The sequence below is a fragment of the Mustelus asterias genome, unplaced genomic scaffold (genome assembly GCF_964213995.1).
Source record: "Mustelus asterias unplaced genomic scaffold, sMusAst1.hap1.1 HAP1_SCAFFOLD_453, whole genome shotgun sequence".
Taxonomy (NCBI): Eukaryota; Metazoa; Chordata; class Chondrichthyes; order Carcharhiniformes; family Triakidae; genus Mustelus; species Mustelus asterias.
The window spans coordinates 197,717-224,642 of record NW_027590405.1 but is presented as its reverse complement, the minus strand read 5'-3'; the positions used below and the strand labels follow the sequence as shown (position 1 = coordinate 224,642).

General features: G+C 52.9%; 2 protein-coding genes across 2 annotated transcripts in view; both read left to right on the top strand.

Moving 5' to 3' along the window:
• Positions 1-6,395: 6,395 nt before the first annotated feature.
• On the top strand, positions 6,396-14,053 carry LOC144486767 (immunoglobulin lambda-1 light chain-like). The gene is made up of 3 exons (XM_078204803.1): positions 6,396-6,510; positions 7,391-7,744; positions 13,579-14,053. The coding sequence occupies exons 1-3, from the start codon at positions 6,465-6,467 to the stop codon at positions 13,920-13,922; spliced, it is 744 nt and encodes a 247-aa protein (XP_078060929.1). The 5' UTR covers positions 6,396-6,464; the 3' UTR covers positions 13,923-14,053.
• Positions 14,054-24,759: 10,706 nt separating this feature from the next.
• The window catches only part of ipo4 (importin 4), a 197,093-nt gene continuing 194,926 nt past the window's right edge, over positions 24,760-26,926 (top strand). The window contains exon 1 of the mRNA XM_078204800.1: positions 24,760-24,953. Within this exon, the coding sequence (XP_078060926.1) occupies positions 24,888-24,953 (66 nt within the window). The 5' untranslated portion in view covers positions 24,760-24,887. The remainder of the gene's footprint in view (positions 24,954-26,926) is intronic.

The window sequence follows — 26,926 nt, the reverse complement described above, 5'->3', positions numbered from 1 at the left end:
GAGTTGCAGCGAAGATTTCCCAGGCTGATCCCGGGGATGGCGGGACTGATGTATGAGGAGAGATTAACTAGAGATTGACTAGGCTCCCAACAACAATCTCCACTTGCCTGGATGAGTGCGGCTCCCAACAACAATCTCCACTTGCCTGGATGAGTGCGCCTTTCCAACAACAATCCCCACTTGCCTGGATGAGTGCGCCTCTCCAACAACAATCTCCACTTGCCTGGATGAGTGCGCAGCTCCAACAACAATCTCCACTTGCCCGGATGAGTGCGCCTCTCCAACAACAATCTCCACTTGCCTGGATGAGTGCGCCTCTCCAACAACAATCTCCACTTGCCTGGATGAGTGCGGTCCCAACAACATTCGAGAAGCTCAACACCATCCAGGACAAAGCAGCCCCTCCACCCCCCGCTCGATCGACACGCTAACCACCAACATTCAGTCCCTCCACCACCCACGCACAGCGACAGCCGTGTGTACCGTCTACAAGATGCACCGCAGCGACTCGCCGAGGCTCCTTCGACAGCACCTTCCAAACCTGCCACCTCTACCATCTAGAAGGACAAGGGGTGGGGGGCAGCAGATACCTGGGGAACACCACCACCTGGAGGTTCCCCCTCCGAGTCACTCACCATCCCCGACTTGGAAATCATAGAATCCCTACAGTGCAGAAGGAGGCCATTCAGTTCATCGAGCCTGTACTGACCACAATCCCACCCAGGCCCTATTCCCATAACCCCACATATTTACCCTGCTAATCCTCCTGACACTAAGGGGCAATTTAGCACGGCCAATCCACCTAACCTACACATCTTTGGACTGTGGGAGGAAACCGGAGCACCCGGAGGAAACCCACACAGAAACGGGGAGAATGTGCAGACTCCACACAGACAGTGACCCGCGCCGGGAATCGAACCCGGCTCCCTGGAGCTCTGAGGCAGCAGTGCTAACCCACTGTGCCACCGCGCCGGCTGTTCCTTCACTGTCGCTGGGGCCACAATCCTGGAACTACCTCCCTAACTTTAAAACAGAGATGAGGAGGAATTTCTTCAGCCAGAGAGTGGTGAATCTGTGGAACTCTTTGCCGCAGAAGGCTGTGGAGGCCGGGTCATTGAGTGTCCTTAAGACAGAGATAGATAGGTTCTTGATTAATAAGGGGATCAGGGGTTATGGGGAAAAGGCAGGAGAATGGGGATGAGAGAAATATCAGCCATGATTGAATGACGGAGCAGACTCGATGGGCCGAGTGGCCTCATTCTGCTCCGATGTCTTATGGTCTTATGGTCCTATTATTGTCACATGTATTAACATACAGTGAAAAGTATTGTTTCTTTGCGAGCTATACAGACAAAGCATACCGTTCATAGAGAAGGAAAGGAGAGGGTGTAGAATGTAGTGTTACAGTCATAGCTAGGGTGTAGAGAAAGATCAACTTAATGCGAGGTAGGTCCATTCAAAAGTCTGACAGCAGCAGCAGGGAAGAAGCTGTTCTTGAGTCGGTCGGTACGTGACCTCAGACTTTTGTATCTTTTTCCTGAAGGAAGAAGGTGGAAGAGAGAATGTCCGGGGTGCATGGGGGGGTCCTTGATTATGCCGGCTGCTTTTCCCCGAGGCAGCGGGAAGTGTAGACAGAGTCAATGGATGGGAGGCTGGTTTGCGTGATGGATTGGGCTACATTCACGACCCTTTTGTAGTTCCTTGCGGTCTTGGGCAGAGCAGGAGCCCCATACCAAGCTGTGATACAACCAGAAAGAATGCTTTCTATGGAGCATCTGTAAAAGTTGGAGAGAGTTGTAGCTGACATGCCAAATTTCCTTAGTCTTCTGAGAAAGTAGAGGCGTTGGTGGGGCTTTCTTAACTATAGTGTCGGCATGGGGGGGACCAGGACAGGTTGTTGGTGATCTGGACATCTTGTTAGTACAGGCGAGAGAGGAACATAAGAACATAAGAAATAGGAGCAGGAGTCGGCCATCTAGCCCCTCGAGCCTGCCCCGCCATTCAATAAGATCATGGCTGATCTGAAGTGGATCAGTTCCACTTACCCGCCTGATCCCCATAACCCCTAATTCCATCACCGATCAGGAATCCATCTATCCGTGATTTAAACATATTTAACGAGGTAGCCTCCACTGCTTCAGTGGGCAGAGAATTCCAGAGATTCACCACCCTCTGAGACTGTGCATAGTCTGTCTCTGGTTCCATTAACCCCGTGGCTCACAACATTAATTGAAATGATTTCTCCAGCTGCCTACACAGCTGGATCTGTGCGTTATCTATAAATCTCAGAAACAGGCACCTTTCTTCCCCAAGCAATAGAATTATTAATTTATTATAAAACCTGACTGTCCATTACAAAGAAAATTCCATCACAGGAACAGGCCCTTCGGCCCCTCCAAGCCTGCACCGACCGTGCTGCCCGACTGAACTAAAACCCCCTCCCCTTCTGGGGACCATATCCCTCCATTCCCATCCTATTCATGTATTTGTCCAGACGCCCCTTAAAACTCACTACCGTATCCGCTTCCACTACCTCCCCCGGCAACGAGTTCCAGGCACCCACCACCCTCTGTGTAAAAAAACTTGCCTCGTACATCTCCTTTAAACCTTGCCCCTCGCACCTTAAACCTGTGCCCCCTAGTAATTGACTCTTCCACCCTGGGGAAAAAGCTTCTGACTATCCACTCTGTCCATGCCTCTCATAATCTTGTAGACTTCTATCAGGTCGCCCCTCAACCTCCGTCGTTCCAGTGAGAACAAACCAAGTTTCTCCAACCTCTCCTCATAGCTAATGCCCTCCATACCAGGCAACATCCTGGTAAACCTTTTCTGTACCCTCTCCAAAGCCTCTACATCCTTCTGGTAGTGTGGCAACCAGAATTGAACACTATATTCCAAGTGCTGCCTAACTAAGGTTCTATAAAGCTGCAATGTGACGTGCCAATTTTTACCATCTTGTAGACGGTACACACGGCTGCCGCTGTGCGTGGGTGGTGGAGGGAGTGAATGTTGGTGGTTAGCGTGTCGATCGAGCTAGTTTGTCCCGGATGGTGTCGAGCTTCTCGAGTGTTGTTGGGAGCCGCACTCATCCAGGCAAGTGGAGATTGTTGTTGGAGAGTCGCACTCATCCAGGCAAGTGGAGATTGTTGTTGGAGAGGCGCACTCATCCAGGCAAGTGGAGATTGTTGTTGGAGAGTCGCACTCATCCAGGCAAGTGGAGATTGTTGTTGGAGAGGCGCACTCATCCAGGCAAGTGGAGATTGTTGTTGGGAGCCGCAGTCATCCAGGCAAGTGGAGATTGTTGTTGGGAGCCGCAGTCATCCAGGCAAGTGGAGATTGTTGTTGGAGAGTCGCACTCATCCAGGCAAGTGGAGATTGTTGTTGGGATCCGCACTCATCCAGGCAAGTGGAGATTGTTGTTGGGAGCCGCAGTCATCCAGGCAAGTGGAGGATATTCCATCACACTCCTGACTTGTGTCCTTGTAGATGGTGGACAGGCTTTGGGGAGAGTCAGGAGGTGAGTTACTCTCCGCAGGATTCCCAGCCTCTGACTTGCTCTGGTCGCTACAGCATGACAGGTCAAATGTTTGCTGGACTTGCTAGCAACACTCAGATCCCATGAATGGATACACTCCAATAAAATAATATTTAATTAAAGCAAAGTTTAACTATTAGTCACAAGTAAGGCTTACCTTAACACTGCAATGAAGTTACTGTGAAATTCCCCTAGTCGCCACAATCCGGTGCCTGTTCGGGTCAATACATCTAACCAACACATCTTTCCTCCGACAGACTGTGGGAGGAAACCGGAGCACCCGGAGGAAACCCACGCAGACATGGGGAGAACGTGCAGACTCCACACAGACAGTGACCCAATCCCCAGGAGGTAGGAGAGGAGGGGGAGTTGCACTTTTGATTAGGGAAAGCATCACGGCAGTACTGAGAGGAGATATATCCAAGAGTTTGGCCACTGAGTCTATATGGATAGAACTGAGAAATAAGAAGGGGGAAATCACTTTGATCGAGTTGTACTATAGGCCCCCAAATATTCAGCGGGAAATTGAGGAGCAAATATGTAAGGAGATTACAGATAGCTCCAAGAAAAATAGGGTGGTAGTAGTCGGAGATTTTAACTTTCCCAACATTGACTGGGACGGCCATGGTGTTAGAGGGTTGGATGGAGAGAAATTTGTTGAGTGTGTTCAGGAGGAATTTCTCATTCAGTCTGTGGATAACCCGACTAGGGAGCGGGCAAAACTTGACCACCTCTTGGGAAATAAGGAAGGGCAGGTGACAGAAGTGTTAGTGAGGGATCACTTTGGGACCAGTGACCATAATTCTATTAGTTTTAAGATAGCTATGGAGAATGATAGGTCTGGCCCAAAAGTTAAAATTCTAAATTGGGGCAAGGCCAATTTTGATGGTATCAGGCAGGAGCTTTCAAAAGTTAATTGGGGGAGTCTGTGGGAAGGCAGAGGGACGTCTGGTAAGTGAGAGGCTTTCAAAAGTGTGTTAACCAGGTTTCCAAGGTAGGGGAGTCTAAAACTAGAGGGCATAGGTTTAAGGTGAGAGGGGAGAGATACAAAAGTGTCCAGAGGGGCAATTCTCTCACACAGAGGGTGGTGAGTGTCTGGAACGAGCTGCCAGAGGTAGTAGAAGAGGCGGGTACAATTTTGTCGTTTTAAAAAGCAGTTAGACACTTACATGGGCGGCACGGTGGCACAGTGGGTTAGCACTGCCGTCTCACAGCTCCAGGGACCCGAGTTCGATTCCCGGCTTGGGTCACTGTCTGTGCGGAGTCTGCACGTTCTCCCCGTGTCTGCGTGGGTTTCCTCCGGGTGCTGCAGTTTCCTCCCACAGTCCAAAAGATGTGCGGGTTGGGTTGATAGGCCATGTTAAATTGCCCCTTAGTGTCCAAAGATGGATAGATTAGGTGGATTGGCCATGCTAAATTGCCCCTTAGTGTCCAAAGATGGATAGATTAGGTGGATTGGCCATGCTAAATTGTCCCTTAGTGTCCAAAGATCTATAGGTTAGGTGGATTGGCCATGCTAAATTGCCCCTTAGTGTCCAAAGATGGATAGATTAGGTGGATTGGCCATGCTAAATTGTCCCTTAGTGTCCAAAGATGTGTAGGTTAGGTGGATTGGCCATGGTAAATTGCCCCTTAGTGTCCAAAGATGGATAGATTAGGTGGATTGGCCATGCTAAATTGTCCCTTAGTGTCCAAAGATGTGTAGGTTAGGTGGATTGGCCATGGTAAATTGCCCCTTAGTGTCCAAAGATGGATAGATTAGGTGGATTGGCCATGCTAAATTGTCCCTTAGTGTCCAAAACTGTGTACGTTAAGTGGATTGGCCATGCTAAATTGCCCCTTAGTGTCCAAAACTGTGTACGTTAAGTGGATTGGCCATGCTAAATTGCCCCTTAGTGTCCAAAGATGTGCAGGTTAGGTGGATTGGCCATGCTAAATTCTCCCTTAGTGTCCAAAGATGTGTAGGTTAGGTGGATTGGCCGTGCTAAATTGCCCCTTAGTGTCCAAAGATGTGTAGGTTAGGTGGATTGGCCATGCTAAATTGCCCCTTAGTGTCCAAAGATGTGTAGGTTAGGTGGATTGGCCATGCTAAATTGCCCCTTAGTGTCCAAAGATGTGCAGGTTAGGTGGATTGGCCATGCTAAATTGTCCCTTAGTGTCCAAAGATGTGTAGGTTAGGTGGATTGGCCATGCTAAATTGCCCCTTAGTGTCCAAAGATGTGTTGGTTAGGTGGATTGGCCATGCTAAATTGCCCCTTAGTGTCCAAAGATGTGCAGGTTAGGTGGATTGGCCATGCTAAATTGTCCCTTAGTGTCCAAAGATGTGTAGGTTAGGTGGATTGGCCGTGTTAAATTGTCCCTTAGTGTCCCATGATGCGTCGGTTAGAGGGATTAGTGCGGTAAATATGTGGGGTGATGGGAATAGGGCATCGATGGGATTGTGGTTGGTGCAGACTCGATGGGCCGAATGGCCTCCTTCTGCACTGTAGGGTTTCGATGATTTTATGGGTAGGACAGGGATAGAGGGATATGGACCAAACACGGGCAATTGGGACTAGCTTCATGGTAAAAACTGGACGGCATGGACAAGTTGGGCCGAAGAATCTGTTTCCATGCTGGAAACCTTTATGACTCTCTCTCTCTCTCTGCATCTCAACATGACCCTTACCCCCTCCCCCACATCCCGCCCCCCCCCCCCCCCACCCCCCGACATCGTCACGCATCATTCCGAAGTCTCCCCAGCCAATCAGCATCTGAGACGTGACTATCTGCATCCTGGCAGCTGCTGATTGGTTGCCCTTGGGTATGATGCAAAGGCCCGTGTCATTGTCAAGCCCAGCCTATCAGAGTCCGGGGCTGAATAAAGACGAGGCGTCGGCGGGCAGGTAAGAAGCACGTCCAGCGAGCGCCCGACAGGCAGCGAGCGAGGATGGAGGTCGTGTGGCAGACTATCATCTTCCTCTTGTGTCTGACAGGTCGGTGGCTGTTCGCGACCCTTTGGGGGGGGGGAACGGTTTGGATTTGGCCGCCCGTCTCGGAGGTTGGGGTGGTGGGGGGAAGGTCTTGTCTGCTGCCCCACACTTGAAAGGCATTTGATGAGATGCCACGTCAAAGGGCAACTGCAGAAAATTATTGCCCGTGATGTTGGGGGTAAGATATTGGCATGGATAGAAGATTGGCTAATGAACACGGAATAGAGAGTTGGTATAAATGGGTAATTTTCAGCTTGGTTCGGTTTGATTTTGATTTGATTTATTATTGTCACGTGTGTTAACATACAGTGAAAAGTATTGTTTCTTGCGCACTATACAGACAAAGCATACCATTCATAGAGAAGGAAAGGAGAGAGTGCAGAATGTAGTGTTACAGTCATAGCTAGATTTTGATTTGATTTATTATTGTCACATGTATCGGGATACAGTGAAAAGTATTGTTTCTTGCGCGCTATACAGACAAAGCATACCGTTCATAGAGAAGGAAAGGAGAGGGTGCAGAATGTAGTGTTACAGCCATAAGTAGGATGTAGAGAAAGATCAGCTTAATGCAGGGTCAGTCCATTCAAAAGTCTGACAGCGAGTTTCGTGGGAATAACCGTGTTGAATGCTGAGCTGCAGTGAATAAATAGGGCCAGAGGTAGTAGTAGAGGCGGGTACAATTTTGTCTTTTAAAAAGCGTTTAGACAGTTACATGGGTACGACGGGTACAGAGGGATACGGGCCAAACGCGGGCAATTGCGACTCGCTTAGGGATTTAAAAAAAAGGGCGGCGTGGACAAGGTGGGCCGAATGGACTGTTTCTCTACGGCTCTAATTCCATTGGGCTAACCTTCTCTTTCTCTTCCTTCCTGTCTTCCAGCTGCCACCCCGAACCCGGTCCTCCAGCAGCCCCCGTCAGCCTCGGTGGCGGCGGGAGGGACGGCCGCCTTGTCTTGCCGGGTGGAGAACATCAACGTGGGAGACTACGGTGGCTCCTGGTACCGGCTGCGGAAGGGGCGCCAGCCTGAGTGGGTGCTGGTCCTGTGGGCAAGCGGAGACATCCAGCGGGGGTCGGGCATCACCGAGCGTTATCTGGCTGCCCGTGACACCAAGAGCAACAGCTACACCCTGAACATCAACAATATGGCTGAATCAGACACCGGTTCTTACTACTGTGCCGTATATTACAACAACCAGTGTTACTTTGGCAATGGAATCTCCCTACTTATACCCAGTGAGTGACCTTAAATCTACCCTCATTCACAGTCATTCTTCCATTTGATTTGATTTATTATTGTCACATGTATTGGGAGACAGTGAAAAGTATTGTTTCTTGCGTGCTATACAAAGCATACCGTTCATAGAGAAAGAAAGGAGAGGGTGTAGAATGTAGTGTTACTGTCGTAGCTAGATTTTGATTTGATTTATTATTGTCACATGTATTGGGATACAGTGAAAAGTATTGTTTCTTGCGCGCTGTACAGACAAAGCATACCGTTCATAGAGAAGGAAAGGAGAGTATTAAGTTTGATTAGTAAGTTTGCGGATGACACAAAGGTTGGTGGATTTGCGGATAGCGATGAGGACCGTCAGAGGATACAGCAGGATATAGATCGGTTGGAGACTTGGGCGGAGAGATGGCAGATGGAGTTTAATCCGGACAAATGTGAGGTAATGCATTTTGGAAGGTCTAATACAGATAGGAAATATACAGTAAATGGCAGAACCCTGAAGAGTATTGATAGGCAGAGGGATCTGGGTGTACAGGTACACAGGTCACTGAAAGTGGCAATGCAGGTGGAGAAGGTAGTCAAGAAGGCATACGGCATGCTTGCCTTCATCGGCCGGGGCACTGAGTTTAAAAATTGGCAAGTCATGTTGCAGCTTTATAGAACCTTAGTTAGGCTGCACTTGGAATATAGTGTTCAATTCTGGTCGCCACACTACCAGAAGGATGTGGAGGCTTTGGAGAGGGTACAGAAAAGATTTACCAGGATGTTGCCTGGTATGGAGGGCATTAGCTATGAGGAGAGGTTGGAGAAACTTGGTTTGTTCTCACTGGAACGACGGAGGTTGAGGGGAGACCTGATAGAAGTCTACAAGATTATGAGGGGCATGGACAGAGTGGATAGTCAGAAGCTTTTTCCCCAGGGTGGAAGAGTCAATTACTAGGGGGGCACAGGTTTAAGGTGCGAGGGGCAAGGTTTAAAGGAGATGTACGAGGCAAGTTTTTTTACACAGAGGGTGGTGGGTGCCTGGAACTCGCTGCCGGGGGAGGGAGTGGAAGTGGATACGATAGTGAGTTTTAAGGGGTGTCTTGACAAATACATGAATAGGATGGGAATAGAGGGATATGGTCCCCGGAAGGGGAGGGGGTTTTAGTTCAGTCGGGGCAGCATGGTCGGTGCAGGCTTGGAGGGGCCGAAGGGCCTGTTCCTGTGCTGTAATTTTCTTTGTTCTATGAGAGAGTGCGGAATGTAGTGTTACAGTCATAGCTAGATTCTGATTTGATTTATTATTGTCACATGTATTAACATACAGTGAAAAGTATTGTTTCTTGCACGCTGTACAGACAAAGCATACCGTTCATAGAGAAGGAAAGGAGAGAGTGCAGAATGTAGTGTTACAGTCATAGCTAGGGTGTAGAGAAAGATCAACTTAATGCGAGGTCGGTCCATTCAAAAGTCTGACAGCAGCAGCAGGGAAGAAGCTGTTCTTGAGTCGGTCGGTACGTGACCTCAGACTTTTGTATCTTTTTCCCCGACCGAAGAAGGTGGAAGAGAGAATGTCCGGGGTGTGTGGTGGGGGGGGTCCTTAATGATGCCGGCTGCTTTTTCCCGAGGCAGCGGGAAGTGTAGACAGAGCCAATGGATGGGAGGCTGGTTTGCGTGATGGATTGGGTTACATTCACGACCCTTTTGTAGTTCCTTGCGGTCTTGGGCAGAGCAGGAGCCCCAGACCAAGCTGTGATACAACCAGAAAGAATGCTTTCTGTGGGGCATCTGTAAAAGTTGGTGAGAGTTGTAGCTGACATGCCCAAATTTCCTTAGTCTTCTGAGAAAGTAGAGGCGTTGGTGGGGCTTTCTTAACTATAGTGTCGGCATGGGGGGGACCAGGACAGGTTGTTGGTGATCTGGACACCGATCGCATTTATTTAATTAAACTGCATCTGCCATTCGTCAGCCCACTGGCCCAATTGATCAATATCCCGTTGCAATTGGAGATAACAATTTAGCATGGCCAATCCACTAACCTTTGGATGTTAAGGGACAATTTAGCATGGCCAATCCACCTAACCTCATAGAATCATAGAAACCCTACAGTGCAGAAAGAGACCATTTGGCCCATCGAGTCTGCACCGACCACAATCCCACCCAGGCCCTACCCCCACATATTTACCCGCTAATCCCTCTAACCTACGCATCTCAGGACACTAAGGGGCAGTTTTAGCATGGCCAATCAACCTAACCCGCACATCTTTGGACTGTGGGAGGAAACCGGAGCACCCGGAGAAAACCCACGCAGACACGAGGAGAATGTGCAAACTCCACACAGACAGTGACCCAAGCCGGGGATCGAACCCTGGTCCCTGGAGCTGTGAAGCAGCAGTGCGAACCACTGCGCTACCGTGCCGCCCTAACCTACACATCTTTGGACACTAAGGGACAATTTAGCATGGCCAAGCCCCTAACCCACACATCTTTGGACACTAAGGGACAATTTAGCATGGCCAAGCCCCTAACCCACACATCTTTGGACACTAAGGGACAATTTAGCATGGCCAAGCCCCTAACCCACACATCTTTGGACACTAAGGGACAATTTAGCATGGCCAATCCACCCAACCTGCACATCTTTGGACACAAAGGGACAATTTAACATGGCCAATCCACCTAACCTGCGCATCTTTGGACACTAAGGGGCAATTTAGCACGGCCAATCCACCTAACCTACACATCTTTGGACACTAAGGGGCAATTTAGCATGGCCAATCCACCTAACCCGCACATCTTTGGACACTAAGGGGCAATTTAGCATGGCCAATCCACCTAACCTACACACTTTTGGACACCGAGGGGCAATTTAGCATGGCCAATCTACCGAACCTGCACATCTTTGGACACTGAGGGACAATTTAAATGGCCAATCCACCTAACCCGCACATCTTTGGACACTAAGGGGCAATTTAGCATGGCCAATCCTCCTCACCAGTACATCTTTTGGACTGTGGGAAGAAACCGGAGCACCCGGAGGAAACCCACACCGACACGGGGGAGAATGTGCAGACTCCGCACAGACAGTGACCCGAGGCCGGAATTGAACCCGGGTCCCTGGCGCTGTGAGGTAGCAGTGCTAACCACTGTGCTACCGTGCTGTCCATGGGAAGGATATGATAGCACTAGAGGGGGTACAGAGGAGGTTCACCAGGATGTTGCTTTGGATGGAGCGTCTGAGGAGACACGAGATAGACTGGGATTGTTTTCTCTGGAGCAGAGAAGGCTGCGGGGGACATCATGGAGGCATGTAAGATTATAAGGGGTCTGGACAGGTGCATAGGGAGTTACTGTTCCCCTTGGTTGAGGGGTCAGTCACGAGGGGGAATAGTTTTAGGATGAGACGCAGGAGATTGGCTCTGGGAGCACCGTGCTCAGTTCCGGTCTCCGTATCGCACTGGGAGCACCGTGCTCAGTTCCGGTCTCCGTATCGCACTGGGAGCACCGTGCTCAGTTCTGGTCTCTGTATCACACTGGGAGCTCCGTGTACAGTTCCCCGGTCTCCGTATCACACTGGGAGCTCCGTGTACAGATCCCGGTCTCTGTATCACACTGGGAGCTCCGTGTACAGATCCCGGTCTCCGTATCACACTGGGAGCACCGCGTACAGTTCCCGGTCTCCGTATCACACTGGGAGCTCCGTGTACAGATCCCGGTCTCCGTATCACACTGGGAGCACCGCGTACAGTTCCCGGTCTCCGTATCACACTGGGAGCTCCGTGTACAGTTCCCCGGTCTCCGTATCACACTGGGAGCTCCGTGTACAGTTCTGGTCTCCGTATCATACTGGGAGCTCCGTGTACAGTTCCCCGGTCTCCGTATCTCACTGGGAGCTCCGTGTACAGTTCCGGTCTCCGTATCATACTTGGAGCTCCATGTACAGTTCCGGTCTCTGTATCACACTGGGAGCTCCGTGTACAGATCCCGGTCTCCGTATCACACTGGGAGCTCCGTGTACAGTTCCCGGTCTCCGTATCACACTGGGAGCTCCGTGTACAGTTCCGGTCTCTGTATCACACTGGGAGCTCCGTGTACAGTTCCGGTCTCCGTATCACACTGGGAGCTCCGTGTACAGTTCCCGGTCTCCGTATCACACTGGGAGCTCCGTGTACAGTTCTGGTCTCTGTATCACACTGGGAGCTCCGTGTACAGTTCCCGGTCTCCGTATCACACTGGGAGCTCCGTGTACAGTTCCGGTCTCTGTATCACACTGGGAGCTCCGTGTACAGTTCCGGTCTCCGTATCACACTGGGAGCTCCGTGTACAGTTCCGGTCTCTGTATCACACTGGGAGCTCCGTGTACAGTTCCCGGTCTCCGTATCACACTGGGAGCACCGCGTACAGTTCCCGGTCTCCGTATCACACTGGGAGCTCCGTGTACAGTTCCGGTCTCCGTATCACACTGGGAGCTCCGTGTACAGTTCCGGTCTCCGTATCACACTGGGAGCTCCGTGTACAGTTCCCCGGTCTCTGTGTCACACTGGGAGCTCCGTGTACAGATCCCGGTCTCTGTATCACACTGGGAGCTCCGTGTACAGATCCCGGTCTCCGTATCACACTGGGAGCTCCGTGTACAGTTCCCGGTCTCCGTATCACACTGGGAGCTCCGTGTACAGTTCCGGTCTCTGTATCACACTGGGAGCTCCGTGTACAGTTCCGGTCTCCGTATCACACTGGGAGCTCCGTGTACAGTTCCCGGTCTCCGTATCACACTGGGAGCTCCGTGTACAGTTCTGGTCTCTGTATCACACTGGGAGCTCCGTGTACAGTTCCGGTCTCCGTATCACACTGGGAGCTCCGTGTACAGTTCCGGTCTCTGTATCACACTGGGAGCTCCGTGTACAGTTCCCGGTCTCCGTATCACACTGGGAGCACCGCGTACAGTTCCCGGTCTCCGTATCACACTGGGAGCTCCGTGTACAGTTCCGGTCTCCGTATCACACTGGGAGCTCCGTGTACAGTTCCGGTCTCCGTATCACACTGGGAGCTCCGTGTACAGTTCCCCGGTCTCTGTGTCACACTGGGAGCTCCGTGTACAGATCCCGGTCTCTGTGTCACACTGGGAGCTCCGTGTACAGTTCCCGGTCTCCGTATCACACTGGGAGCACCGCGTACAGTTCCCGGTCTCCGTATCACACTGGGAGCTCCGTGTACAGTTCCGGTCTCCGTATCACACTGGGAGCTCCGTGTACAGTTCCGGTCTCCGTATCACACTGGGAGCTCCGTGTACAGTTCCCCGGTCTCTGTGTCACACTGGGAGCTCCGTGTACAGATCCCGGTCTCTGTATCACACTGGGAGCTCCGTGTACAGATCCGGTCTCTGCATCACACTGGGAGCTCCGTGTACAGATCCCGGTCTCTGTATCACACTGGGAGCTCCGTGTACAGATCCCGGTCTCTGTATCACACTGGGAGCTCCGTGTACAGTCCTGGTCTCTGTATCACACTGGGAGCTCCGTGTACAGTCCCGGTCTGTGTATCACACTGGGAGCTCCGTGTACAGATCCCGGTCTCTGTATCACACTGGGAGCTCCGTGTACAGTTCCCCGGTCTCTGTATCTCACTGGGAGCTCCGTGTACAGATCCCGGTCTCTGTATCACACTGGGAGCACCGTGTACAGTCCTGGTCTCTGTATCACACTGGGAGCTCCGTGTACAGTCCCGGTCTGTGTATCACACTGGGAGGATGATGTGAATTAAGGGGAGGACTGTTTAATCCAAGGCCGGGGTGGCACATTTGTTGCTTTTGCATCAGGTTGGATAACGCCTCCTCTCTCTGTCTCTCTTCCCACAGGCCGCCAGATATCGGCACCTTCCGTCCACCTGTACCCGCCCTCGGCCGAGCAGTTGGCCCAGGCCGGAGCCAGCGTCACCCTCAGCTGCCTGGCGGAGGGATTCTACCCGGGACATGTGCGTGCCCGATGGACCCTGGACGAGGAGGAGGCGGCGGGCGGACTGAGCGCCGGCGCGGCGGAAGCCACAAGAGCCGAGGACGGCAGCTATCGGTGGAGCACCTACCTGACTCTACCCGCTGGCCAGTGGGGCAGCCATGCCCGCTACTCCTGCCAGCTCCAGCACGAGTCCAGCCAGGAGCCCATCGTCAGAACGATTGAGCGGGAAAGCTGCGAGCTCCGGTGAGGGCCTACGGGGAGGGGAGGGGGGGGGGGGCAGGGAGGCTCAGAGACCCCCTGGCAACCTCCTCCTCATGCGTGCGGCCTAACCTGTTTCCGGTGTATGGTATCTCCAATAAACATTTTCAACCCCTCTCTAACTCCGTGTCAAGTCTTTGTGGCATTAATAAGTTCATAAGAACATAAGAACAAGGAGCAGGAGTGGGCCACCTGGTCCCTCGAGCCTGCTCCGCCATTCAATAAGATCATGGCTGATCTTTCCGTGGACTCAGCTCCACTTACCCGCCCGCTCACCATAACCCTTAATTCCTTCACTGTTCAAAAATCTATCTATCCTTGCCTTAAAAACATTCAGTGAGGGAGCCTCAACTGGGCAGGGAATTCCACAGATTCACAACCCTTTGTGTGAAGAAGTTCCTCCTCAACTCAGTCCTAAATCTGTTCCCCCTTATTTTGAGGTCATGCCCCCCTAGTTCTAGTTTCACCCGCCAGTGGAAACAACTTCCCTGCTTCTATCTTATGTATTCCCTTCATAATCTTATATGTTTCTATAAGATCTCCCCTCATTCTTCTGAATTCCAGTGAGTATAGCCCCAGTCTACTCAGTCTCTCCTCATAAGCCAACCCTCTCAACTCCGGAATCAACCGAGTGAATCTCCTCTGCACCCCCTCCAGTGCCAGTATATCCTTTCTCAAGTAAGGGGACCAAAACTGTACACAGTAACTCCAGGTGTGGCCTCACCAGCACCTTATACAGCTGCAACATAACCTCGCTGTTTTTAAACTCCATCCCTCTCGCAATGAAGGACACAATTCCATTTGCTGCCTTCATTCCCTGCTGCACCTGCAAACCAACTCCTTGAGATTCCTGCACAAGGACACCCAGGTCCCTCTGCACAGCAGCATGCTGCAATTTTTTACCATTTAAATAATAGTCCATTTTGCTGTTATTCCGACCAACATAGAAACAAAGAACATTCCAGCACAGGAACAGGCCCTTCGGCCCTCCAAGCCTGCACCGACCATGCTGCCCGACTCAACTATAACCCCCAACCCTTCCGGGGACCATAGAGAGTCACAGAGGTTTACAGCATGGAAACAGGCCCTTCGGCCCAACTTGTCCATGCTGCCCTTTTCTTTAAACCCCTAAGCTAGTCCCAATTGCCCGCGTTTGGCCCATATCCCTCTATACCCATCGTACCCATGTAACTGTCTAAACGCTTTTTAAAAGACAAAATTGTACCCGCCTCTACTACTGCCTCTGGCAGCTCGTTCCAGACACTCACCACCCTCTGTGTGAAAGAATTGCCCCTCTGGACGCTTCTGTATCTCTCCCCTCTCACCTTAAACCTATGCCCTCTAGTTTTAGACTCCCCTACCTTTGGGAAAAGATATTGACTATCTAGCTGATCTGTGCCCCTCATTATTTTATAGACCTCTATAAGATCACCCCTCAGCCTCCTACGCTCCAGAGAAAAAAGTCCCAGTCTATTCAGTCTCTCCTTATAACTCAATCCATCAAGTCCCGGTAGCATCCTAGTAAATCTTTTCTGCACTCTTTCTAGTTATCCCTCTATTCCCATCCTATTCATGTATTTGTCAAGACGCCCCTTAAAACTCACTATCGTATCCGCTTCCACTCCCTCCCCCGGCAGCGAGTTCCAGGCACTCACCACCCTCTGTGTAAAAAACTTGCCTCGTACATCTCCTTTAAACCTTGCCCCTCACACCTTAAACCTGTGCCCCCATAGTAATTGACTCTTCCACCCTGGGAAAAAGCTTCTGACTATCCACTCTGTCCATGCCCCTCATAATCTTGTAGACTTCTATCAGGTCGCCCCTCAACCTCCGTCGCTCCAGTGAGAACAAACCAAGTTTCTCCAACCTCTCCTCATAGCTAATGCCCTCCATACCAGGCAACATCCTGGTAAATCTTTTCTGTACCCTCTCCAAAGCCTCCACATCCTTCCGGTAGTGTGGCGACCAGAATTGAACACTATATTCCAAGTGCGGCCGAACTAAGGTTCTATAAAGCTGCAACATGACTTGCCAATTTTTAAATCAATGCCCCGGCCGATGAAGGCAAGCATGCCGTATGCCTTCTTGACTACCTTCTCCACCTGCATTGCCACTTTCAGTGACCTGTGTACCAGATCCCTCTGCCTATCAATACTCTCAAGCGTTCTGCCATTTACTGTATGTTTCCTATCTGTATTAGACCTTCCAAAAGGCCTCATATTTGTCCGGATTAAACTCCATCTGCCATCTCTCCGCCCAAGTCTCCATCTGATCTATATCCTGCTGTATCCTCTGATGGTCCTCATCGCTATCCACAAACCCACCAACCTTTGTGTCGTCTGCAAACTTACTGATCAATCCAGTTACATTTTCCTCCAAATCATTTATATATATTACAAACAGCAAAGGTCCCAGCACTGATCTCTGAGGAACGCCACTTGTCACAGCCCTCCATTCAGTAACACACCCTTCCACTGCTACCCTCTGTCTTCTTTGACCGAGCCAGTTTTGTATCCACCTTGTCAGCTCACCTCTGATCCCATGCGACTTCACCTTCTGCACCAGTCTGCCATGAGGGACCTTGTCAAAGGCCTTACTGAAGTCCATGTAGACAACATCCACTGCCCTACCCTCATCAATCATCTTCGTCACTTCCTCGAAAGACCCGATCAAGTTCGTGAGACAGGACCTCCCCTTCATAAAACCATGTTGCCTCTCGCTAATACGTCCACGAATTTCCAAGTGGGAGTAAATCCTGTCTCGATTTTGTCTAAGGTAAGATATAAGAGCAGAATTAGGCCATTCAGCCCATCGATTCCGCTCCGCCTTTCGACCATGGCTGATATTTTTCTCATCCCCATTTTCCTGCCTTCTCCCCACAATCCTTCAACCCATTCCCAATTAAAAATCAGTCCAACTCCTCCTTTAATCGACTCTCTGTCCCAGCATCCACCGCACTTTGGGGTAGCGAATTCCACAGATTTACAAACCCTTTGGGAGAAGCAGTTTCTCCTCAGCTCTGTTTTAAATTTGCCACCCCTTATTCTAAGACTCTGACCTCTCGTCCCAGGACCTTTCATCAACTTGTACACCTCAATTTGATCTTCCCTCATTCTTCTAAATTCCAGAGAGTAGAGGCCTAAATTGTTCGATCTCTCTTCACACGACAAACCCCTCATCTCTGGAATCAATCAAGTGAACCTTCTCTGAACTGCCTCCAAAGCCACTACATCTTCCCTCAGATATGGGGACTAAAACGGTGCACAGTACTCCAGGTGCGGCCTCACCAGTGCCTTGTATAGTTGCAACAATACTTCCTTCCCTGTATATTCTATTCCTTTCGCTATAAATGCCAACATTCCTTTTGCTTCCTTTATTATCTGTGGTACCAGTTTCCTGGGACTCATAGCAAGAGGATTTGAGTACAGGAGTAAGGATGCCTTGCTGCAGTTATGATGTGGAGATGCTGGCGTTGGACTTGGGTAAATACAGTAAGGGTTTTAACAACACCAGGTTAAAGTCCAACAGGTATATTTGGTAGCAAATGCCACTAGCTTTCGGAGCGCTGCTCCTTCGTCAGATGGAGTGGAAATCTGCTCCCAAACAGGGCACAGAGGCACAAAATCAAGTTACAGAATACTGATTAGAATGCGAATCCCTACAGCCAACCAGGTCTTAAAGGTACAGACAATGTGGGTGGAGGGAGCATTCAGTACAGGTTACAGAGATTGTCTCCAGACAGGACAGCCAGTGAGGTTCTGCAAGTCCAGGAGGCAAGCTGTGGGGGTGACTGATAATGTGACATAAATCCAACATCCCGGTTTAGGCCGTCCTCATGTGTGCGGAACTTGGCTATCAGTCTCTGCTCAGCGACTCTGCGCTGTCGTGTGTCGTGAAGGCCGCCTTGGAGAACGCGTACCCGAAGATTAGAGGCTGAATGCCCGTGACTGCTGCGTTTATACATGGCCTTGCTGAGGCCACATCAAAAATTTTTTTCATAGAATCGCTACAGTGCAGAAGGAGGCCATTTGGCCCATCGAGTCTGCACCGATCACAATCCCATCCAGGCCCTATCCCCGTAACCCCACACATTTACCCCACTAATCCCTCCAATCTACGCATCCCGGGGACACGAAGGGGCAATTTTAGCAGCAGGCGGTAAAGAAGGCAGATGGTATGTTGGCCTTCATTGCGAGAGGTTTCGAGTACAGGAGCAGGGATGTGTTGTTGCGATTATACAGGGCCTTGGTGAGGCCACACCTGGAGTATTGTGTGCAGTTTGGGTCTCCTTTTCTGAGGAAGGATGTTCTTGCTCTCGAGGGAGTTGCAGCGAAGGTTTCCCAGGCTGATCCCGGGGATGGCGGGACTGATGTACGAGGAGAGATTGACCAGGTTAGGATTGCCCTGGAGTTCAGACGAATGAACTGCAGTGGAGAGTGACAGTTGGGGAAGTGTGGGGAAGTTTTTTTGTTTTCTTTTTTTTCTTGCTGGTAATGGCTTCAGGGATGGCAGTTCAGGCAGTATGCTGCATCTCCTGTGGGATGTATGTGGTGAGGAAATCCAGTAGTGTTTCAGGAGATTTTAGTTGTAAGAAGTGCATTAGATTGCAGCTTCTGGAGGAGCGTGTAAAGGAGCTGGAGGGGGAGGTAGAGGAACTCCGCATAATTCGGGAGGCGGAGGTGGAAGTTGATAGGAGTTATAGAGAAATAGTAACTCCTAGAAATGAGGCTTGGGTCAATGCCAGGAGGAGGGGTAAGAAGCAATCGGGAAGACAATCCCCTGGGGCGGTTCCCCTCCATAATAGGTTTTCGGTGCTGGAGGCTACAGTTGAGGAGGAATCAACTGAGCATAGAGAGCAGATCTCTGGGGGTGAGCCGAGTGAGAAAGCTCAGGTGGTTAGGGGCTGTAAAAGACTGGGCCTTGTGATTGGGGACTCCACAATTAAGGGGACAGATAGGAGGGTCGGAACTAAAGGTAGGGACTCAGGGTTGGTGTGTTGCCTACCAGGGGCTGGGGTCCGGGATGTGTCTGACAGGGTATTCAGGACTCTTAGGGGGGAGGGAGATAAACCACAAGTTATTGTACATGTGGGGACACACGACATAGGGAGGATAGGGGAAGGGGATATTAGGCAGGGATTTATGGAGTTGGGGTGGAAACTAAAGGCCAAGACTGACAGAGTGGTTATCTCTGGACTCTTGCCTGTACCACGGGATAGTTTAGAGAGGAATAGGGAGAGGGAAGGTTTGAATTCATGGCTGAGGGGATGGTGCAGGAGGGAGGGGTTCAGGTACTTAAGCAATTGGGGCTCGTACTGGGGAAGGTGTGACCTCTATGAGAAGGATGGTCTACACCTTAATCAGAAGGGGACCAATATCCTGGGGGGTAAATTTGCTAAGGCCATGCAGGGAGGTTTAAACTGATTCGGGGGGGGGGAGGGATCCTGAGTAGTGGGGCTGAAAGTGAGGGATGCATGGATGGGGACTGCAATGCACGGCATTGCAGAGGTGGGGTGGAGCAGGGTTTGAAATGTGTATACTTCAATGCCAGGAGTATTCGCAATAAAGTGGGTGAACTTGCAGCGTGGATCAGTACCTGGGACTTCGATGTTGTGGCTATTTCAGAGACATGGATAGAGCAGGGGCAGGAATGGATGCTGCAGGTCCCGGGGTTCAAATGTTTTAGTCGAAGTAGGGAAGGAGGTAGAAGAGGGGGAGGGGTAGCATTATTGGTCAGAGATTGTATCACAGTGTCAGAGAGGAGGTTTGATGAGGACTTATCTGTTGAGGTAGTATGGGCGGAGATTAGAAATAGGAGAGGAGAGGTCACCCTGTTGGGAGTCTTTTATAGACCTCCTAAAAGTTCTAGAGAGGTTGAGGAAAGGATTGCGGAGTCAATCCTGCTTAGGAGTGAAAGTAATAGGGCAATTGTTATGGGGGATTTTAACTTGACTAATATTGACTGGAATTGTTATAGCTCTAGCTCGTTAGAGGGGTCAGTTTTTGTTCAAAGCGTGCAGGAAGGTTTTTTGACTCAGTATGTAGACAGGCCAACTAGAGGTGAGGCTATATTGGATCTGGTGCTGGGAAATGAGCCAGACCAGGTGCTAGACTTGGACGTTGGTGTGCATTTTGGTGATAGTGACCACAATTCGGTTACGTTCACCTTAGTGATGGAAAGGGATAGGCATGAACCTCGGGCCAGTGGTTTTAGCTGGGGGAAGGGTAATTATGAGGCTATTAGGAGAGAATTAGGAAACATAGGTTGGACTAGGAGATTACAGGGACTGGGAACGTCCGACATGTGGAGTTTTTTCAAGGAGCAGCTACTGCGAGTCTGTGATAGGTATGTCCCTGTCAGGCAAGGAGGAATTGGTAGGGCTAGGGAACCGTGGTGCACCAAAAAAGTTTCTTTGTTGGTTAAAAAGAAAAAGGAGGCTTATGTTCGGATGAGACGTGAGCACTCGGGTAGTGCACTAGAAAGCTTTAGATTGGCTAAGAGGGAGTTGAAGAGCGAGCTTAGAAGGGCTAAAAGGGGACATGAGAAGACTTTGGCGGATAGGGTTAAAGAGAATCCTAAGGCGTTCTATAGGTATGTCAAGAACAGAAGGTTGGTTAGGGCAAGTTTAGGGCCAGTTATAGATGGCAGAGGGAAGTTATGTGTGGAACCGGAGGAGATTGGTGAAGCATTGAACCAATATTTCTCTTCGGTGTTCACGCAAGGGGACATGAATATAGCTGAGGAGGACACTGGGTTGCAAGGGAGTAGAATAGACAGTATTACAGTTGATAAGGAGGATGTGCAGGATATTCTGGAGGGTCTGAAAATAGATAAATCCCCTGGTCCGGATGGGATTTATCCAAGGATTCTCTGGGAGGCAAGAGAAGTGATTGCAGAGCCTCTGGCTCTGATCTTCAGGTCGTCGTTGGCCTCTGGTATAGTACCAGAAGATTGGAGGTTAGCGAATGTTGTCCCATTGTTTAAGAAGGGGAACAGAGACTTCCCCGGGAATTATAGACCGGTGAGTCTCACTTCTGTTGTCGGCAAGATGTTGGAAAAAATTATAAGGGATAGGATTTATAGTTATTTGGAGAGTAATGAATTGATAGGTGATAGTCAGCATGGTTTTGTGGCAGGTAGGTCGTGCCTTACTAACCTTATTGAGTTTTTTGAGAAAGTGACCAAGGAGGTGGATGGGGGCAAGGCAGTGGACGTGGTATATATGGATTTTAGTAAGGCGTTTGATAAGGTTCACCATGGTAGGCTTCTGCAGAAAATGCAGATGTATGGGATTGGGGGTGATCTAGGAAATTGGATCAGGAATTGGCTAGCGGATAGGAAACAGAGGGTGGTGGTTGATAGTAAATATTCATCATGGAGTGCGGTTACAAGTGGTGTACCTCAGGGATCTGTTTTGGGGCCACTGCTGTTTGTAATATTTATTAATGATCTGGATGAGGGTATAGTTGGGTGGATTAGCAAATTTGCTGATGACACCAAAGTCGGTGGTGTGGTAGACAGTGAGGAAGGGTGTCGTAGTCTGCAGGAAGACTTAGACAGGTTGCAAAGTTGGGCCGAGAGGTGGCGGATGGAGTTTAATGCGGAGAAGTGTGAGGTAATTCACTTTGGTAGGAATAACAGATGTGTTGAGTATAGGGCTAACGGGAGGACTTTGAATAGTGTGGAGGAGCAGAGGGATCTAGGTGTATGTGTGCATAGATCCCTGAAAGTTGGGAATCAAGTAGATAAGGTTGTTAAGAAGGCATATGGTGTCTTGGCGTTTATTGGTAGGGGGATTGAATTTAGGAGTCGTAGCGTTATGTTGCAACTGTACACAACTCTGGTGCGGCCGCACTTGGAGTACTGTGTGCAGTTCTGGTCCCCACATTACAGGAAGGATGTGGAGGCTTTGGAGAGGGTGCAGAGGAGGTTTACCAGGATGTTGCCTGGTATGGAGGGGAGATCCTATGAGGAGAGGCTGAGGGATTTGGGATTGTTTTCGCTGGAAAGGCGGCGGCTAAGAGGGGATCTTATTGAAACATATAAGATGATTAGAGGTTTAGATAGGGTGGATAGTGATAGCCTTTTTCCTCTGATGGAGAAATCCAGCACGAGGGGGCATGGCTTTAAATTGAGGGGGGGTAGTTATAGAACCGATGTCAGGGGTAGGTTCTTTACCCAGAGGGTGGTGAGGGATTGGAATGCCCTGCCAGCATCAGTAGTAAATGCGCCTAGTTTGGGGGCGTTTAAGAGATCCGTAGATAGGTTCATGGACGAAAAGAAATTGGTTTAGGTTGGAGGGTCACAGTTTTTTTTTTTAACTGGTCGGTGCAACATCGTGGGCCGAAGGGCCTGTTCTGCGCTGTAATGTTCTATGTTCTATGAGGGGGGGAATCTCATAGAGACTTATCAAATTCTAACAGGACTGGACAGGGTAGATGCAGGGAGGATGTTCCCGATGGTGGGGGGAGTCCAGAACCAGGGGATTGGGGGCGGGGTTTGGGGATTGGGGGTGGGGTTTGGGGATTGGGGGTGGGGTTTGGGGATTGGGGGCGGGGTTTGGGGATTGGGGGTGGGGTTTGGGGATTGGGGGCGGGGTTTGGGGATTGGGGGCGGGGTTTGGTAACGGGGCTAGACAGGGTAGATGCAGGGAGGATGTTCCCGATGGTGGGGGGAGTCCAGAACCAGGGGATTGGGGGCGGGGTTTGGGGATTGGGGGCGGGGTTTGGGGATTGGGGGCGGGGTTTGGTAACGGGACGAGACAGGGTAGATGCAGGGAGGATGATCCCGATGGTGGGGGGAGTCCAGAACCAGGGGGTCACAGTCTGAGGATTCGGGGTAGACCATTTAGGACGGAGGTGAAGAGACCTCCCACCTACAGGAGGTGCCGTCTCCATCCTCCCACCTACAGGAGGCGCCGTCTCCGTCCTCCCACCTACAGGAGGCGCCGTCTCCGTCCTCCCACCTACAGGAGGCGCCGTCTCCGTCCTCCCACCTACAGGAGGCGCCGTCTCGGTCCTCCAATCTACAGGAGGCGCCGTCTCCGTCCTCCCACCTACAGGAGGCGCCGTCTCCGTCCTCCCACCTACAGGAGGCGCCGTCTCCGTCCTCCCACCTACAGGAGGCGCCGTCTCCGTCCTCCCACCTACAGGAGGTGCCGTCTCCGTCCTCCCACCTACAGGAGGCACTGTCTCCGTCCTCCCACCTACAGGAGGCGCCGTCTCCGTCCTCCCACCTACAGGAGGCGCCGTCTCTGTCCTCCCACCTACAGGAGGCGCCGTCTCGGTCCTCCCACCTACAGGAGGCGCCGTCTCGGTCTTCCCACCTGCAGGAGGCGCCGTCTCGGTCCTCCCACCGACAGGAGGCGCCGTCTCGGTCCTCCCACCTACAGAAGGCGCCGTCTTGGTCCTCCCACCTACAGAAGGCACCCTCTTCGTCCTCCCACCTACAGGAGGCGCCGTCTCCGTCCTCCCACCGACAGGAGGCGCCATCTTGGTCCTCCCACCTACAGGAGGCGCCGTCTCCGTCCTCCCACCTACAGGAGGCGCCGTCTCCGTCCTCCCACCTACAGGAGGCGCCGTCTCGGTCTTCCCACCTGCAGGAGGCGCTGTCTCGGTCCTCCCACCTACAGAAGGCGCCGTCTCGGTCCTCCCACCTACAGAAGGCACCCTCTTAGTCCTCCCACCGACAGGAGGCGCCATCTTCGTCCTCCCACCTGCAGGAGGCGCCGTCTCGGTCCTCCCACCTACAGAAGGCGCCGTCTCGGTCCTCCCACCTACAGAAGGCACCCTCTTAGTCCTCCCACCGACAGGAGGCGCCATCTTCGTCCTCCCACCTACAGGAGACGCCGTCTCGGTCCTCCCACCTACAGGAGGCGCCGTCTCGGTCTTCCCACCTACAGGAGGCGCCGTCTCGGTCTTCCCACCTGCAGGAGGCGCCGTCTCGGTCCTCCCACCTACAGAAGGCGCCGTCTCGGTCCTCCCACCTACAGAAGGCACCCTCTTAGTCCTCCCACCGACAGGAGGCGCCATCTTCGTCCTCCCACCTACAGGAGGCGCCGTCTCCGTCCTCCCACCTACAGGAGGTGCTGTTTTCCCCTCCCACCTACAGGAGGCGCCGTCTCCATCCTCCCACCTACAGGAGGCGCTGTCTCCGTCCTCCCACCTACAGGAGGCGCTGTTTTCCCCTCCCACCTGCAGGAGGCGCCATCTCCATCCTCCCACCTACAGGAGGCGCTGTTTTCCCCTCCCACCTACAGGAGGCGCCGTCTCCGAACTCCCACTAATTGAGGGCGGGGCTGATGCACAATCCTAATAATTAGGGGTGGGGCTAGTTTGGGCCTCCCAATAATTATGGGCGGGGCCTGCGCAGTTCTCACAGGAATTGGGGGCAGGGCTGACACGACATCCTCATAATTGGGGGCGGGGCCGGCGTTGTCCTCCCAGCCACTGGGGGCGGGGCTGGCGCGTTCCTCCCAGCCCCTGGGGGCGGGGCTGGCGCGGTCCTCCCAGCCACTGGGGGCGGGGCTGGCGCGGTCCTCCCACCAACTGGGGGCGGGGCTGCGCGATCTTTCTCATAATTGGGGGCAGGGCTGAAGCAATCCTCAGGAATTGTGGGCGGGGCCAACAGCCCTGTCGTAACAATTGGGGGCGGGGCTGGCGTGGTCCTCCCACCAACTGTGGGCGGGGTAGGCGCGGCATCCAAATAATGAGGGGCGTGGCCGCGCTGACCTCATCATTAGGGGCGGGGCTGGCGCGACATCCTCATAATTGTGGGCGGGGCCAGCGCGGTCCTGAGGTAGCGGCCGCCGCGTAGTCCTCCCAGTCGCGGGGCGGCGCTCCTGGTGGGCGGTTGCTCCCACTCAGCCGGTTCGGGCGGCGCCTCCTGCCTTGCAGCAGGCAGTCGGAGGGGAAGCACGTTGCCGGTGACAGTGTGTGTGTGTGTGAGGGAGGCGATGGCGGAGTTCCTGGAGAAGATCCTCAACAACTTGCTGGAGCCGGACACGGCCCTGATCCAGCAGGTGTGTGGGGATGGAGGGGGTGGTTGTCTTATGTGGGGGTTTAACCCTGAGGGGGGGGGGAACAGGCCCAGGCCCGGCCGCAGCCGCGGCGGTTACTCCCCCTGGCGCTCGAGCGCCAACTGCCAGGTGGCGGCGCAGCGCGAGCGCTTTTCAAACAGCGGCGCGTGGGCGGCGGGCTAACCGCCAATCACCGGGCAGGGGAGGAGGGGCAGCGGCGGCGGACTGCCAATCACCGGGCAGGGGGCGGGACTAAAGACAATGGCTGGGCGGGGCTCACTTCCAATCGCCAGGCAAGGGGGGGGAGGGTTGACTGTCAATCACCGGGCAGGGGGCGGGGACGAGAACAATGGCTGTGGGCGGAGCTGACTGTCAGTCGGGGGTGAGGCTGAGAACAATGACTGGGTGGAGCTGACTGTCAATCACTGGGCAGGGGTGGGTCTGACAACAATGGCTGTGGGCGGAGCTGACTGACTCGGGGCAGGGCCAAGAACAATGGCCGTGGGTGGAGCTGAGTGTCAATCAGGGGGCGGGGCTGAGAACACTGGCTGTGGGCGGAGCTGACTGTCAGTCAGGGGGTGAGGCTGAGAACAATGACTTGGCGGAGCTGACTTAATCACTGGGCAGGGGGTGGGGCTGAGAACAATGTCTGTGGGCGGAGCTGACTGTGACTCACTGGGCAGGGCCAAGAACAATGGCCGTGGGTGGAGCTGAGAACACTGGCTGTGGGCGGAGCTGACTGTCAGTCAGGGGGTGAGGCTGAGAACAATGACTGGGCGGAGCTGACTTAATCACTGGGCAGGGGGTGGGGCTGAGAACAATGGCTGTGGGTGGAGCTGACTGTCAACCACCAGACGGGGCGGGGCTGAGAACAATGTCTGTGGGCGGAGCTGACTGTCATTTACTGGGCAGGGGGCGGGGCTGAGAACAGTGGCTGTGGGTGGGGCCACTCTGTCCCTCCTGGGGTGGGTGGGCGGGGCCACTCTGTCCCTGCTGGGGTGGGTGGGCGGGGCCACTCTGTCCCTGCTGGGGTGGGTGGGCGGGGCCACTCTGTCCCTGCTGGGGTGGGTGGGCGGGGCCACTCTTCCCTGCTGGGGTGGGTGGGCGGGGCCACTCTGCCCTGCTGGGGTGGGTGGGCAGGGCCACTCTGCCCTGCTGGGGTGGGTGGGCGGGGCCACTCTGCCCCTGCTGGGGGGGTGGGCGGGGCCACTCTGCCCCTGCTGGGGGGGAGGGCGAGGCCACTCTGCCCCTGATGGGGGGGCGGGCGGGGCCACTCTGTCCCTGCTGGGGGGGTGGGGCCACTCTGCCCTGCTGGGGGGGTGGGCGGGGCCACTCTGCTCTGCTGGGGGGGCGGGCGGGGCCACTCTGTCCCTGCTGGGGGGGTGGGGCCACTCTGCCCTGCTGGGGGGGTGGGCGGGACCACTCTGCCCCTGCTGGGGGCACGGGCGGGGCCACTCTGCCTTGCTGGGGGGTGGGCGGGGCCACTCTGTCCCTGCTGGGGGGACGGGGCCACTTTGTCCCTGCTGGGGGGGTGGGCGGGGCCACTCTGTCCCTGGTGGGGGGGGTGGGTTGCATCTTGTAGATGGTACACACGGCTGTCGCTGTGTGTCGGTGGTGGAGGGAGTGAATGTTGGTGGTTAGCGTGTCGATCGAGCGGGGGTGGAGGGGCTGCTTTGTCCCGGATGGTGTTGAGCTTCTCGAGTGTTGTTGGGAGCCGCACTCATCCAGGCAAGTGGAGATTATTGTTGGAGAGCCGCACTCATCCAGGCAAGTGGAGATTGTTGTTGGAGACGCACTCATCCAGGCAAGTGGAGATTGTTGTTGGAGAGGCGCACTCATCCGGGCAAGTGGAGATTGTTGTTGGAGAGGCGCACTCATCGAGGCAAGTGGAGATTGTTGTTGGAGAGGCGCACTCATCCGAGCAAGTGGAGATTGTTGTTGGAGAGGCGCACTCATCCGGGCAAGTGGAGATTGTT

Bases quoted from the DNA above. Each gene is read 5' to 3' on its own strand.
- LOC144486767 (XM_078204803.1), top strand. From the start codon at position 6,465: ATGGAGGTCGTGTGGCAGACTATCATCTTCCTCTTGTGTCTGACAG. The intron at 6,511-7,390 runs GTCGGTGGCTGT...CCTGTCTTCCAG, and splicing joins CTTCCTCTTGTGTCTGACAG to CTGCCACCCCGAACCCGGTC. The intron at 7,745-13,578 runs GTGAGTGACCTT...CTCTTCCCACAG, and splicing joins AATCTCCCTACTTATACCCA to GCCGCCAGATATCGGCACCT.